This window comes from Talpa occidentalis, unplaced genomic scaffold, assembly GCF_014898055.3.
Source record: "Talpa occidentalis isolate TD23 unplaced genomic scaffold, MPIMG_talOcc4v2.1 talOcc4.16, whole genome shotgun sequence".
Taxonomy (NCBI): domain Eukaryota; kingdom Metazoa; phylum Chordata; class Mammalia; order Eulipotyphla; family Talpidae; genus Talpa; species Talpa occidentalis.
The window spans coordinates 39,037,210-39,054,339 of record NW_023601653.1 but is presented as its reverse complement, the minus strand read 5'-3'; the positions used below and the strand labels follow the sequence as shown (position 1 = coordinate 39,054,339).

At 34.8% G+C, this 17,130-nt stretch overlaps 1 protein-coding gene across 4 annotated transcripts in view; it reads left to right on the top strand.

Moving 5' to 3' along the window:
• MSRB3 (methionine sulfoxide reductase B3) overlaps positions 1–17,130 on the top strand; it is a 151,457-nt gene that overhangs the window by 82,078 nt on the left and 52,249 nt on the right. For all 4 annotated transcript variants that reach the window (XM_054696255.1, XM_054696254.1, XM_037514050.2 and 1 more), the window contains one exon: positions 10,849–10,877. In XM_054696255.1, coding sequence (XP_054552230.1) covers positions 10,849–10,877 — 29 coding nt within the window. The remainder of the gene's footprint in view (positions 1–10,848; positions 10,878–17,130) is intronic.

The following is a 17,130-nucleotide window of genomic DNA, read 5'->3' as shown; positions in this document are numbered from 1 at the left end:
TCCAGCTATAGATTTGAGTTCTACAGTTGCAAATTTTTATCACCTTCACTCATTTTTCTTTTTTTACTTTCCCTCCCTATTCTCCTTTTTTCCTTCTTAGGAACTACATAAAAATTTGCATAGCTTACCTCTCCACTAGATAATTCGTGGGGCAAGATTGATCTGTTTCAAATTCCTCATTTTACTAGAGTGGATAATGGCACTCAAGTTAGTGATTAGTTCTGGTTTCTTTTTTTTTATTCAAATATTTTATTTTATATAATTTTTACATCTTTTTTCATCTTTGCACAATGTATGCATTTTCATTTTGATTATATTCCCCATATAATTGCACCCCCCCCACTTATTTTGACACTAGTCCTTCCTTTCCCTGCCCCTCCCTGCTCCCCCCCCCACCGCCCCCGCCGTAGTGTGTCTCTGGTTTATAGTTGCTTGTTGATTTTGATTTTTACTTTGTATTGATTAGTCTTTTCCTGGACTCTTATTTAGGTTTTCTAAATTCCTGCTATGAGTGAGACCATCCGGTATTTTTCTTTTTCTTTCTGACTTATTTTGCTGAGCATGATCCCTTCTAGCTCCATGCATGTTGCTGCAAACTGCATGTGTTTATCTTTTTTGATTGCTGAGTAATATTCCATTGTGTATATATACTGGTTCTGGTTTCTTAACTAGAATCCAGTTCTGATTCTTACTCCAATATACTCTTGAGTACATTGTGACACTCTTTTAGTTGGAGAATTTTAAAGATTTCCTTTCTATATATGTAGTCAGGACATTTATATTATTTTCCATTATCGTTCCCTCTTAGATATTTCTAGTTAATCAGTTATTTTTATTGCTCTCCTCTCTTATTTTTATTATATCATTTTGACATCCATATTGAAATTGTGCCTCAAATAAGATCTCAGTGACAGTCTTTCTTTTTATAATATAGTATTTTTTTTTACTTAGCTAAAATATTGCTAATTATATATGTCTCTTAATATAATTGTTTAGATAAAACCTACCTTTTATTCACCTTTAATATCTGCCAGGGCCTGATCAAGGCACTTTATGGAATCTCACGTAATCTACTTAAAAGATTTAAAAGGTAAATATATTACCACCATTCTATAGATAGTGAAACTGAGACTTAAGTTAACTGAATAAGTAACCAAGACTGAGCATCAACTTTTCTGAAGTTTCATATGATAGAAAGTGCAAGAGCTGGGACTAGACACTTGTCTAGCTTCTTTGACTCCCTTTTCTGCCATTGTTACCTTGCTAACTAATGTTTGCTTACCACGAGTACTTCCAGTATCTAACATAAAGCCAAGTTTCTAAGAGCTCAATCAATATTTGTTGAAAGTTGAAAATGAATATTGCACATGACCTCTAAATATGTTTTTCTATAGTTTTTGCTCTTTCTTTGAATCATTTTTATGTCTCAATTTGATCTCCCATATATTAATATTTTGTAATGAACTTAGACTTCTCTTTGGAACATGATTTATTTTAATATTGGCAAATTTTAAGATGTTTTGGATTGTTTTGATTTGGTAATACTTTTTAAAAATTTATTTTTTTTAAATTTTAAAAAATTTTTTACATCATTGTTCATTTTTAAACAATATTTGCTTCCCCAACCCCCTCAGGTGCAGTCCCCATAGAATTTCCTTCCCCAGTGCACCCGTGCACCATCACCTCAGTCCCCTGGGCTTCTCCCTCCCTCCCTCTGATCCCTCTCCCTCCTCCTCCCCTGCAGTATATCTCTGATTTATAACTATTTGTTTTTGCTTTGTTGTGTTTTATACTGTTATTATTTTTTTACACTGATGTCTTATTTGATTCCCCTATATTCCTGCTATAAGTGAAACCATCCAATATTTTTCTTTTTCCTTCAGGCTTATTTCACTGAGCATAATTCCTTCTAGCTCCATCCATGTTGCTGCAGATGGCATGAGTTTATCTTTTTTGATTGCTGAATAATATTCCATTGTGTATTTATGCCACATCTTCTTGATCCAGTCATCTATTTTTGGGCATTTGGGTTGTTTCCAGGTTTTACCTATTGTAAATAGTGCTGTAATAAATATAGGGGTGATTTGGTAATATTTCTTAATCATGCAACTATAAATCTGATTTTCACACAAAAGTGATAAGATCTATAAAACAATTTTTTTGTTAGAAATCACGTTCATCATAGTACTTGCAATTGTAGCATGATTTCAAAGTGTCTTGGCTGAATTCTTGTTCTTTTGCTCATGATTATCTTGATTTGTAAATTTGTTTTTTATTTATATTTACTAGTTAAAAAATTAAACATGCAATTAAGGGGACCTTTTAGTTCTACCTTTTTCTCAGTTTTTAGTTGTGGTAGCTAACTATATATTTTTACGTTATTTGTATTTATGGCAACAGTATCATCAAAATGTAGTATAAAAGCTGAAGTTTAAACACAGTGAATAGATAGAACTCTACTATGGTAACAATATCAGTTAGGATGCATTGGGTCAAAAGTAATAGAAGTGGCCAGTTAACAGTGACCTAACAATGTCAGGCTTGACTAACTCAGCATGAACATTAGAGAATGTCTGTTCTGACATTGGTATGATATCAGAGTTCTGGGTTCCCTTTTTGTGATTTTTCTTTGCCCTTCCCTCCTGATTGCAAGATTACATGAGCAGTTCTAAGTGTCATATTCTTACATAATAACTTCAAAGACAGTAAACAGAGAGTAAATAGAAAAGGGATCTTCTCTCTAAATCACCACTCCTCTTTTAATAGAGAAAACTTTTCCAAGAAGTATTTCCAGCACACATCCTTTTATCTGTCACTGCTCAGACCTGGGTTACATGCTGTTACTGATAAAGGAGAAAATAGGATTGCTACAATTGACTTAGCCTATTAATGATTCATTTGTTGGGTAGACACATTTTTAGCACAAACTGAAATTCTGTTATCAGGGAAAAGGGATACTGACCATTAGGTAGGAAAATTATGTGTCTGGCAAAATTATTAAGCTCTTTTAATGTAATCAAATATTACATGAACAAATGTGGAATTACAACTCTGACAAGTGCAAAGAAGGAGGCTGGTGCTAAAACATAAAGTATAAACTAAAGGGATTTAACCTAGTCTAATCGCTCTTCTTCAGATAATTTATAATCGAGTTAGAATGTGTAGAGTTTTAGAGATTTAGTTTAGTAGGGAAAGAAGTTAAGGGATAGTAAAATAGGTGATGGAGAAGAGACTGGAGCATTTCAAGCAGAGAAAGTGTATTCTGTTTATACAACAGAAAGGAGGCTTGTAAATACTGCTTTTATCAGTAGCCTCTAGTTTGACGAAAGGTTTTGAGTTACTTGTAAGTAAGAAAAAAAAATTCTTAAACTTTTTAGTAGGATCCTGAGACATTGGATTCTTCTGAAAATTGTCCATGCTTTAAGGGGACAACAGGACAGATTACTTGACTTAGAAAATCCTTGTTATGGAGTTGCCATATATAATGCATTTATAGGCAAAAATCAGTGTGTCACTCCTCCTTTACTCTAATAATTTTCCGCAGTCAGAATCTCTAGTTGACATCAGTTAAAAATAAGAACAGCACCCTTCCTCTTCTCTAGGTTGTCTGAAACCTTTATGAAGACTAACTTCATCAACTTGTTGCTCATACTTACATGATTCCCATTTAAATTTTTTAATACTGTTGAACATTAAAAAGTAGTGTTTTCAGACATCAAAGACATCTTTACAGACACATCACCCAAAGCAGTGATGGTGAAGGCAGAGATAAACAGTGGGACTACATCAAATTAAAGAGCTTCTGCACAGCAAAAGAGACAATAACAAAAACAAAGAGAAACCCCACCGACTGGGAGAACATTTTTGCACACAACACTAATGATAAAGGACTGATCACAAAAATCTACAAAGAGCTGATGAGACTCAACAACAACAAAGAAAATAATCCAGTCAAAAAATGGGCAGAAGAGCTAAAAAGAAACTTCTCTGAAGAGGAAATGTAAGTGGCCACCAGGCATATGAAAAAATGTTCAACATCATTTGTAATCAGGGAAATGCAAATCAAAACTACCATGAGATACCATCTTACACCAGTGAGAATGGCACATAGTCAAAAAACTAGCAACAACAAATGTTGGCGAGGATGTGGAGAAAATGAACTCTGCTGCACTGCTGATGGGAGTGCAAACTGGTCCAACCACTATGGAGAGCTGTGTGGAGATTTCTGGACCTACTAAACATAGAGCTTCCATATGATCCAGCAGTTCCACTCCTAGGTATTTACCCAGAGGACACAGAAACATCAATTCCAAAGAGCACCTGCACCCTATGTTTATAGCAGCACTGTTTACAATAGCTAAGCTTTGGAAACAACCCAAATGTCCAAAAATAGATGACTGGATCAAGAAGATGTGGTACATATACACCATGGAATATTACTCAGCATTCAAAAAAGATAAACACATGCAATTTGCAGCAACATGGATGGCGCTGGAAGGGATCATGCTCAGCGAAATAAGGCAGAAAGAAAAAGAAAAATACCGGATGGTCTCACTCATAGCAGGAATTTAGAAAACTTAAATAAGGGACCAGGAAAAAAAATAACTATAAGAAAGTGAAAATCAAAATTAACAAAAAACTATGAACCAGAGACACTCTATGGGAGGTGGGGGGCGGGGAGGGGAGGGATTGGGGTCAAAATAAGGGAGTTGCAATTGTATGGGGAATATAAAAATAAAATTTATTTTAAAAAAAGTTGTGTTTTCAGACATGTGATCTAAAATAGTAGACCACCTTGACCAACAGTAGTCTGGAGTTGTTTCTTCCTCCACCGACACAGCATACCAGTATCAGCAAAGGAGAAACTGCACTTGGAAGAGAACTGAAGACTTGATCAGCATCTCCACAAGGAATTGAGATAGAGACCGCTAGAAAGGGTAGAAAAGTGTGAGAAATGGTTACATCAGGAATGATATCAGGGCCCCAGGAAAGGCACCCACTTTTCCCTGCCCAAATTCCCAGAGCTTTTTTCAGCTCCTTGCCCACTGTAAATAGTGAGTACTGCCTCCTGGAAAAATCACATTGCTGGGCATTGAACTAACTTACCTGGGACTGCTAGTCTCTGGAGGTCCTAAAATGTACATGTCCCTCCAGTATGAACTCCTCGGGTTTCCCTCTGTTCATAGCAACTGCATGGTGAATGGCACAAGTAAAGAACATTAACTGGTGGGTGGGAGTTGAGCTGACAAACCTGGGGCTATTGTTGGCTAGCTTGCCCTAGATACCAGCACCTCCTTGTCTGGATGTGGTAGCCATCTGGACAGCCAACAACTGTGCACTCTGCTGCTTCCATGCTGCCTGCCTGCAACTCAGTCCCATAGCTTCTGGGCTAGTCTGCTTATGTCTGACTGTCAGGGAAAAGGAGCTGCCTGCAGTACCTACTGAATCAGAACTAGGCTGCAGTCTAAAGTTCAGTTTCAGTTTGGGGATTCTGGGAAAGGACCACCATTGAATCTGCCTTAACCTGCCTTGAATGGATAGTGATTGCAGATCCCTGTCTCATCTCAGGTCACTGCAGCACAGAGTGAGAATTATGCCGTTAGAAGTTACAGCAGCTACCTCCATATCACCCCCTTAATCCTCCTTTCTCTCACACACATTCAGCCCTCAACATGTAGTCTGGGTTCTTGGATCACCACCTCATGCTGACTCTTAAGTTCCAGTCATCCTGATTGGTAATGAGGTTTCAACCATACAACAGCAGAAAGCATCGAATCTAAAACCAATATCCTAGGCAATACCTTGTGACATGCAAGTCTAATGCAAAACAATCACAGCAGGACTGGGAAGGATAAAAGTCTAGCTTAATCAATAAAAATAATCACAGAGCATCAAACAGAATGAGGAGGCAGAAAAATTCACCCAAATTGATGGATCAGGATAAAATCCTGGGAAAAGTCCCCAGTACCATAGAATTAACCAAATTACTGGAAGACTTCAGAACAACAGTTTTAGTGACATTAGGAGACCAATGGATGAACAACAGGTGTGGAATGTACTGTAGTAGATTGCTAAGGACAGAGAAAGCATGAAAAAGCTCCAAATGGAAGTCTCAGAGAAAAAGGAATATAATAGCTGAACTAAAAAATACAGTAAAGGGGCTCAACAGTAGATTCAGTGAGACTGAGGAATGAATCAATGAGATGGGAGACAAGGAAGTGGAAAACATCTAAAAAGATGAACAAAAAGAGAAGAGAATTTAAACAAATAAAGACAGCATAAGAGACTCATGGAGCAGTATCAAGAGAAACAACATAGGCATCCAAGGGTTTCCAGAGGAGACAAAAGAGAGAAAGGGGCAGAAACCCTATTTGAAGAAGTGGCAGCTGGGAACTCCTGCATAATGAGGAAGGAAACAGAACCCATCTAGATCCAGGAAGCTCAAAGAGTTCCAAACAAAATAAACCCAAACACATACACCAGTACACATTATAATTAAAATGGCAAAAACTAAAGATAGAGAATTTTAAAGCAACTAGAGAAAAGCAATGTGATGGCATCTCATTGTGGTCTTGATTTGCATTTCCCTGATAAGTGATGATGCACGTTTTTTCATGTGCATGTTTGTAGTTTATATTTCTTAGGAGAAGTCTTAAGTCTGTCCTGTCCTGTCCTGTCCTGTCCTGTCCTGTCCTGTCCTGTCCTGTCCTGTCCTGTCCTGTCCTGTCCTGTCCTGTCCTGTCCTGTCCTTTCCTTTCCTTTCCTTTTCCTTCCTTTCCTTCCTTTCCTTTCCTTTCCTTTCCTTTCCTTTCCTTCTTCCTTTCCTTTCCTTTCTTTCCTTTCCTTTCCTTTCCTTTCCTTTCCTTTCCTTTCCTTTCCTTTCCTTTCCTTTCCTTTCCTTTCCTTTCCTTTCCTTTTCTTTCCTTTCCTTTCCTTTCCTTTCCTTTCCTTTCCTTTCCTTTCCTTTCCTTTCCTTTCCTTTCCTTTCCTTTCCTTTCCTTTCCTTTCCTTTCTTTCCTTTCCTTTCCTTCCTTTCCTTTCCTTTCCTTTCCTTTCCTTTCCTTTCCTTTCCTTTCCTTTCCTTTCCTTTCCTTTCCTTTCCTTTCCTTCCTTTCCTTTCCTTTCCTTTCCTTTCCTTTCCTTTCCTTTCCTTTCCTTTCCTTTCCTTTCCTTTCCTTTCCTTTCCTTTCCTTTCCTTTCCTTTCCTTTCCTTTCCTTTCCTTTCCTTTCCTTTCCTTTCCTGTCCTGTCCTGTCCTGTCCTGTCCTGTCCTGTCCTGTCCTGTCCTGTCCTGTCCTGTCCTGTCCTTTCCTGTCTGTGTTCTTTGTAGATCTTCACTATCAGTCCCTTGTCAGGTATATGGTGTGCATTTATTTTCCTACATTCAGTAGGCTGTCTTTGCATTTTAGTTATGGTTTCATTCATCTTGCAGAAGTTTTTTAGTTTTCTATAGTCCCAATTATTTATATTTTCTTTTGTTTTCCTTATTGTTGGGGGCAAATTCCTAAAGACATCATTGAACTTATCCATGATGTATTTTGCCTATGTTTTTTCTATGTATTTTATGATTTAAGGCTTTACATGCAAATCTTTAATGCATTTTGAATTGATTATTGTGCATGATGTGAGATCGTGGTCTAATTTCACTCTTTTTGCATGCAACTGTCTAGTTTTCCCAATACCATTTATTGAAGAGGCTTTCCTAGCTATGGTCCTTTTGTCATAGACTAACTGTCCATATAGGTGTGGGTTTATTCTGGCCTCTCAATTCTTCTAGTTGGTCTGTGTGTCTGTTTTCTTTACAGTACTAGGCTGTTTTAATTATTACAGCTTTGTAATAGAGTTTGAACTCTGGATATGTGATACCTCCACTTTTTTTTTTGTCAGAGTTGCTTTGGTTATTTGGGATCTTTTGTGAGCCATGTGAATTTCAGAACTGTTTCTTCCACTTCTTTGAAAAAATGCCCTTGATATTTTTATTGGAATTGTGTTGAATCTATATATTGCTTTGGGTGGGATGGCTATTTTGACAGTGTTGATTCTTCCAATCCACGAGTGGGGAATATTTTTCCATTTCTTTGTGTCCACATTTATTTAACAATGTCTTACATTTATCTTTGTATACATCTTTTACCTCCTTTATTAGTTTTACTCCTAGGTATTTAATTTTTGGGGGGTTGTAATTATAAATGGGATCGCTTTCTTAATTTCTTCTTCTTTGTATATATCTCTTGTTTGTATATAGGAAGACAGTGGAGTTTTGTGTATTGTTTTATATACTCCCACTTTGCAAAACTGATTGTTTCTGTTAGTTTTTCCACCGAGTCTTGAGGGCTCTCCAGGTATATTATCATGTCATGTGAAAATAATGATAGTTTTACTTCTTTCCCAATTTGAATTCCTGTTATATCTTTTTCTTGTTTAATTTTTCTAGCAGCTCTTTCTAATACTTTGTTGAATAATAGTGGCAAGAGGGGTCAAAATAAGGGGGGTGCAATTATATGGGGAATATTAAAAAAATAAATAAATCTTAAAAAAGAAAAAGAGTTGACATCTTGTCTTCTACCAGATCTTAGAGGAAAAGTTTTCAGGTTTTCACCATTGGGAGTGATATTATCTGTGGGTTTGTTGTAGATGGCTTTATTATGGTAAGGTATGATTCTGTTTATCCCCAGTTTTTTAGGGTTTTCATCACAAATGGATGTCTTTGATAGGATTCTGAAGATTTATTCTCTTTCCATGTTGTATTTTCCCCCCAAGGATTCATGTGGCCATTTGTTTGGGTTTCTCCTTCTCCCTATTATTTGGTTTGGGATCCAGCTGCTGTAGATGGGGCTTCTGCTGAGCATGGCTCCTCCCCTCTCAGTAGTCAGGTGTCTCACTGGAATGGGTGGTCAGCTGGTGGGGGTCTCATGGGATGTTGTGAGACTTGGGAATGTTCCTATCCTTCCCTGACACAAATTCAGAACCTCACTGGTCCAAGCAGACAGCTAGTGAGAAAATAAATTCACCTTATTTTCTGAGGCATTTGAGGTCACAGTTAGACCATTCAGGTAGTATTATTTGTTAGTTGGAGAGCTTTGGAGACTATAACTGGGCTTTTGGATTTAGCATTGGGAAACCACTGATTACCCTTAGCAAGGACAGATTGTAGTGGTTCAAAGAGCAAATATATTGTGAGGTCAAGGAAACAATGCATATATTATAGGATATACCTTATCCTTTCAATAAACTTGATTGTGAAGGCAGGGAGAAAGGGGATGACAAAAGTAGGCCAGAGATTTGGAGGGTCTTTATTTAATTCTGGAGTACTTCTATGCTGCAAGGCACCTGTGGAGACCCATTTGTTATAGAAACAGCAGAATGAAGGAAATATTGGTCCATTCTGGTTTTAGGAGTGATGAAAGAATGTATTTTGGGACATAGATAGAGGAAACTTAGAAGCAAGTACACCTCATACAGATAAGAAAGAAATGAGGATGTGAGTGGAGAAATTTCCCTCAACAAACATTGTTGAGTATAAGCACCAGGCACTTTGTAGGTGTTTTGGCGGGAGATTAAAAGCCTCTTCTAGATAGTGGAAACAAAAAAGAGGGCATGAGGCAAGGCCTTCCTATACAGGAGAGAGGACAAACAGTGAAAAGGAATTAGCACCTGAAACACTGAGGTGGAGACTCTGGTGGACCCAGAGCTTGGAAAAAACTGGATTATAGTGGTGGTTATCAATAACTGTGGTTATAATCATGTCTAGTTTTTGTTTGTTTTTTACAATTATTGATTTTTACATAAGCATCAGGTGAAAATTAATTTGGGACTATTTCAAGAAAATGAATTTTTATGACAAAGAAAGCTGTTCTTATTTGTCCTTTCCCCTTCCCCTGCTTTGATGACTTTTCTTGAAGCTAATTTGGGTAAAGAAAGCCACCGCACCAAAAGTGCTTTGGTACCCTGGCGTGATTTCAAAGAAATCTCCTTTCCCACTTAGTTAACTACATTTCCCCAGGAAAAAAAAAAAAAAAAAAATCTCTGTCAATGTAACATCCTTTAACAGGACTCCTGCTGGTAGGTTCTTGTATCTTGCTGTGGCAGCTGTGAACATATATACTATTGATTGTTAATGTGTGATATAAACCCGACTGGAACATGCCTACTAATTGGTTTGAGAGCTAGATATAGACAATGCTGTCTTATAGTAGCTTGTGTAGATAGGCCTAGTCATAGGGTTAATTCTGCTTGACAGCACATCAGCCGCATCTTGAGAGTAATTACCCAACAGAAGTTTTCCCACAGCCGAGCTGAGAGCTTCAAAGGCTTCTGAATTTACAACCAGTATTAACCTATATCTGAAACATAATGTTCCCACAAGGGCTCAGATTTTTTTCCTCCCTCTTATTAGATGTATGGGGTTACTAGGTTCATTTACTCTGTGAAAAACAGTGAAAAATTTCTTGGTGTTGATTAACTAGAAATTTTTTTATAATAAGAGGATAATTTTAAATTGGAGATTTTTATTGCTTGATTTTAATAGTGGAACAAGTTAATCAATAGAGATTGGGTGTTTTTTTAAAAAACATAATATATCCCTTTCCTCTCAAAAACAAGCTTAAAAAGTTAATATCTTTTCCATATTCTGCCATCTTTACGGATAGGTACATATTTAGGGGACCTAGGGTAATGCATACATTTAAAATGGTTAAAATAAATATGAATTTACATTTTGAAAAGCTGTTTTACTTGTTTATCAATGTACTGAATCTGTAACTATTGCATCTTTTTCTCCCCATAAAATAACTATTATTCCTTTATAAGCATATTTTTGTATTGTTAAAAAATTTCTTTCCTTTTGCAGGTCAGAAACCAAATTTGACTCTGGTTCAGGTATGTTTACATTAATAATGTTATTCTGAGTATATTTTATTTACATTATTCTCTGAGGAGTAATTCATCAGATCAAGAACCATTTTGATTTTAAACAGACTAGGCAGTTTCTTTTCAAAACATGAGCCCCACCTCAAAGCAGAGCTATTGGCTGCTTGGAAGCATAACTTGAGATGTTCACTTTGGGATTCTTGATAGTTCTGCAATAAGCATTAAACGCTCTATATCTGCAGAGTTTCATTTTAAAAGCAGAGTTGGGGGTTTTACAATACTCATTGCGCAAAATGGATATTGTTCTCTCAGTGGACAAAACATCCTGAATAATTTGAAAATTCTCTGCAAGTGACTTGTCATCAAATATGGGTAATAGAGCCACTTACTCCAGCAAACTATAAAGAGTTTTAGCCAATAGAGAGAGAAATTTGTCTATGACATATAGTTTTCTAAAAAAATTTTGCTTTATTGGGAATGGGAATAATGGAAAATTAAGATCACCTTACACCATTACTTTGTATCTATTAAGATAAAATTTTACATTCTCAAAAACAGTGGCATATCAGCCTCATTGGATGTTTTCTACTCATTAAGCATGAATGTAGCTATATAATCCTCAGATTTGGCTGTGTCTTTATATCACTTGTTGAGATTTACGTGCTTCAAAGTTTCTGATGGTGTTTACAATTAAAGCACAAAAATCACCTCATGTAATGGAATTATCCCCTCTGATGAACTGTTAAATAGATAAACATTAATTTTCAATTCCAGTAGAAAATAATTTGTAGAAAAATATATAACTTATTGAATTTAAAACTATTATTCTAGTTGGGTTACTTTATGTTTTAATGTAAAAATGTTTTTGTTTATTGTGTTCCCAAAGGAACCAAGGGCTGTATATTGTTTTTGATACTACTGTTAAGGAGCCAACATTTCTTCTTCGAAAGCTTCATCTTTCTTTTATTGCATAGTTTTATGAATTTTTCTAAGCTAGTGAGACATTTAAAATGTGAAGTCTGTACATTTGACTTAACAATTTCACCTAATTTGAGAACCATTATTTTAGAATTCTTTCCATTTTGAGTTTTCTTGAGCCTCTGAATACATGTGTCAGGGATGCAATAAGCATTGTTTTACAATGTTGAGATTTGGAGAGTCAAGGCATAGGGACATTGTATTTGACTGTTACGAATTCATAGATGATTCAAAATCAATTGAAAAGTCTTTTTTATACTTTAATAGTTATTATTTCTAAGTATAATGAAAAGAAATGGGCAAAATTGATGGAAAATGAATTTTTACATAAAAGTAACCATTTTTATCATTGCCAGCCAGTTACAAAATTTTTATTCTGAACTCGCTATGTTATGTTCTGATTTAAATCAAGTCAAAAACTGGTTTTAAGGTATAGGATCTGGAATATAGCTTTTTAGAATAAAAAAGTCTACTAGGTTCATTTTGAAGGTAAAACCTGGAAATAGTGTAGGAAACTGAAATATTAGGCAGCTATTGTCAAAGTCAGGAAATTTATGTTAAATCTTCAAATCCAAATTAAAGTGCACTGTTAAATTCCTGTAGTGAAGGTTAGTATTTATCATGAAAATAGTTATACCATCTGTACAGGCACACATCTTTCACTTTTGTGACCAAAGATTTTGTCCATGACTCTTATTTTTTTCAAGTCTTAATTTTTGAAAGAATCTCTATCATAGACAACATCTGTATCCCTTTGAAAACTACAAAGTTCTGTACACTGAAAATTTTTTTGGAAAATCTGGCTAAAAGTTTATTTTAAAGTTTTGAATTAAATTGTGTTGTATTAAGAATTCATTTGGTTTCAAATTGAGGAACAGGTAATTATTTTTTCCTTAAGAGCTTTTTCAGCTTACTATTGAATGAGGGAGTCATGACAAAGTAAACTAGAAATTTGTTTTTTGATATTTTATATCAAACAAATTTTGGTAAGAAAAAAGTTAGCATTGGAATGACTAAATCATTGACTTTAATAGATTCAGATTTTCTATTATCCACCAAGTACAGAAAGTAAGCTAGCTCTGTTTGATGTTGTGTACAGCTGTAGTGTTACTGGCAAAGTAAGAATTTTTTAAATTAAAGATGCCAACTTCACTAAGGCAAAAAACAAAAACCAACCTTAGAAATAAATACTAAGGTCAGGTGACTTGTTATAAAGGAAAGGATTTCAAAGTGAAATTATATATATTTCACAGAAAGTATCTAATTTATGCAGAGTTTATTATACATTTGCAGTTTGTATAAATAAGTTTCAGTTGTGAGTGAGGGATTTAGGAGGAAGGAGAGTTTTCATTGTCAGCACATGATAAAAAATGTCAGTTGTTGAATATATACTAAAAGTATCAAACTAGAAAAAGATTAAAATTTTTCTTATTAGAATTGATTAAGTTTTTTCTTTAAAAACAAACCTACAACCTCTTTGTGTTTTTATTATGTTCCAAAAGTTTTTTATAAAACTTGAACTGTATATAGAAATAGAACTATATATGGAGCTGTATATGGATGTAGAGGGATAATATAATTAGTATGCAAAATATCATCATTTAAATTTTACTCATTAGTAATTTTCCATATTTGTTTCATTTTTCTTTTTTTTGCTTGAAATATTTTAAAGTAAAATACATACATGTTATATAATTTCTTAAGGCTGAAAGTTACATATTGACTCAACTTAGTTAATTTTTGATGTTTTCATCTATCTCAGAAACTAGGGACATACAATTCTTGGAAAGGATGCATAAGTAATGTGGCATTACCATGATCACATTCAGTTAAAGGGATTCTGAAGGTTCTATTTGTGTTGAAGCTTAAGAAAACCTTCAACCAGAAGGTAGAGGCCCTGAATTGATTCTGATCTGAGAACCCCAGTAATAGTCTACCCTCAAGATTAATTTGATTAAAACTTTATCTGTCATCTAGCTGTATCTACTCTTTGTACTGAGTTGTATACTAATTAAATTCTTTTTCTGGTGGTTTATAACTCAATCACCTAAAGTTATTCAGCTCTGCCAGTAGAGAACAATCAGTCTACCTTCTTTTAAAAGGGGCTTTAAAGTTTCCATTTTAATACTGTTTACTGATTGATATACTAATGTTGCTTACCTGTGATCATATGTAGTTGGTGATTTTAGTAATAGAGTAAAACAGACTTCCTTTTATGTTCAGAAGTAGCAAGAAGCTGTGCTCCTCTCCCCACCTCCCAAGAAGGGAAGTTAAAGTTAGTTGATGCTGGAGGAAGCAGAGCATTGAGTTTAATGTAGTGATTAAACATGAAAGCCATATATCAAATCTCAGGAGAAACATGCTTTTGAAAGAGGCAGAGAACTGTGGAACATATTGCATGATAGGCTATGTAAACAGAGCCCTGGAGGTCAGTGTGTGGATGCAAACCAATTAAAGAAAGAACTTACTGGCTTTGCTTTCTATCATCTGGATGGGGAGGATCACAAGTTAACATGCACAGAGTTGAAGTGTAAACTTTGCTTGAATAAGCTAGGCACCTTTGGAAACTTTATTAACTCTTTCAATTCACTACCAAGTTTCTTGGTTTTTATTTTTTTGATCAAAGTACCTACAAATTTAGAAACCAAAAACAAAATATATGCTCTTTCAGCCCTTCTGTATATAACCATCAACAAGGTGCTAGTGATGAGTAGAATGGAAGAGAAAAAGGATGAACTACTACTAAAAAGACCAAAGTTGGCTGTGTAGTCAGATTTCAAGAACACGCACATGTCTTTTAAATATAACCCATTCGGAAAAGGAGATGTTTTGCAGAATAACTGAAAAAAAAAAAAAAAAAAGATGTTTTTCTCTTTTCCCAAATTCTGGGTATAAGGCAAAAAATATAGTTGGAATTTACTAGTCATTACAGAACAACAGGATATTGTTATTACTGTTCTATTAAAATAGAATAGTTTTCTGACCAAGAAGAATCTGAAGTCTGTAAGTTAATAATTGTGTTAAGGACTGCCTGGAGTCTAATTCTGTGGTCCTAACCTTCTCAGGCAATGTTTGGGTGAGAAAATGAAATACCAAGTTAAATGGTATAGTTTCATGGTCCATAAACATTGAAAACAAAGATTTTTTTTTTTTCTGTAGAGTCATGTTGGCTGAGAAAGTGAATAAGCTTATGTTTAGTGCTTGTTGATTCTGGGCTGCTTGGAATAGCTGTACTAAGGAAATGGGCTCATAGAACACAGCAACTCAAAGGTATAAGATTTCATGAAAGCAAATTATGGAGGATTAAGAAACCTAATGAGCATGAGCATGGTTTAGTGTGGAGGAGGGAGCTCACTATTAAATAAAGCCCAAGAGTGTACAAGGTTAGGAGATCCTAAAAGACAGGATAATAAAAGGCACAACGGAATATAATTATCCTGAAGAAAGGAAAAAAAAACTTCGAGGGAACAAAAAGCAGCTAGTGTCGCTTTTAAGCTCCATGGTTAAAAAGGAATCTACCAGGATAAGGAAATCAAAGAATATGATCAGCTAAAGCTTGGGGTGAAAACATAGGGCAGGGAAAAATAAGAGTGGACTAATAATGGTAGTCACTAAGGTGAAAGGAAATGAAGAATTTGAATATAGTAGAACTAGAGTTTTAAAACTTTATTAACAAATGAGGCAGTGTGCCTTACATAGTAAGCCTTTCTCAGGAAATAATAAAGAAAACATTTTCTGATCTTATAAATGTAAGAATATGTTGACATTACTTTTTAGCTGCTACAAATCAGTCCTGTCATTTCAAATTTCTTATTTTTGAAGATTTCATAACAATGAACAAGGAAATAAAAAGACCTATAAGAACATTGAAATCTGTCACTCAGATATAAAATTTCTTGACTATGACTATTCATTCAACATATATTTATTAAACATACTATATTGCCAGATGCTGAGGTGAGAACTCTGAACAGGGTGGATACAGTTCCTTTTCTTATGGAATTTTACAGCTAGTTGGTCTATTATACAAATTAACATGGATTTCTTTGCATATTTAGCTAAGGAGGGTTAACAAGGTTAAAGTTAGTGCCACATGGTAAGTTAAAGAACTCATGATATTTAAACATAAGCTATCTTTTCGGTTTCACCTTTCTTTACTTTATTCAAACCATATCACTTTGTTTTCACTTTGACTCTTAAGAGAACAGCTTAATAATACTAATGGTTAGTGTGTAGTTTTTCTATAGCTTTTAATAAGGAGTGACATTTCACATTTGATTATCATTAAAAGAGATTAATTTAGAACAATGACAAATGTTTGCAAATTATGTTCTATTCTTCATACACACATGAAATACATATATGTATATATATGTGCGCGGGCACACACACACACACACACACACACACACACATATGAACTCGATGCTATTCAAGGTTGACCTGAAAAAGCAGACAACTTTCTCTATAACAGTCTTACTGGATTGTTTACAAGTGATTAGAGGGGACTGAGTCCATTTCCTTATATAAACTAATTTAAAGACCTGGAAGCAGCAAGGCATAGTCGTGTGCAGCAGAAGTTTTGGATCGATGAAGTCTCTTCTTCTAATAATTTTCAGTTGATTTTTTGGATGTCATGTATACCATATGTCACATACTTAAATTTTCTATTTTCCCCTTTTTTAGAATTCTAGAGCACTCAAAACTTTGAATTTCTTTCATTAAAGTTGTAGCTAAATCTTAGAGATTTTTTATATTATATTTTAAATAGTCGTGGTTTTGGTTCTTTTTCACACACTGATTACGTAGGAAAGTGTTTTTAAATTTGCAAACTTTCTACTTTCGCTAGAATTTTCAGTTTCATTTCTTGGTTATCAAGGAATGTGGCTTTCCTACTTTTTAGTAAGTCTATTACTTATTGCATATTTTATGTATTAAAGTGCTATTTTTGTCTAATATATATTTAATTTTTGTAATGCTTCTGAGGTTGATTTGAAAACTATTCTCTGCAATGTAAAGGGCTTTGATGAATATTTATTAGATCAATCTGCTTAATAATTTATATCATCTATTTGTTTTCTATTTTATCTGACAGTGACTTGATAGGAGACATAGTTTGTCATTAAATTTTTTTAACCTGAATTCTATTTAGTTATTACCATTCCTGGGTTGGCAGCTTCATGGACTCTATAATTTCTGACTCTAGTCATCTCACTTGGGTTTTGTGCTGTGCTTGAATTCTTATAGAGTACGTTATTCAAAAGCAGTGTATTTTTATTTTTTA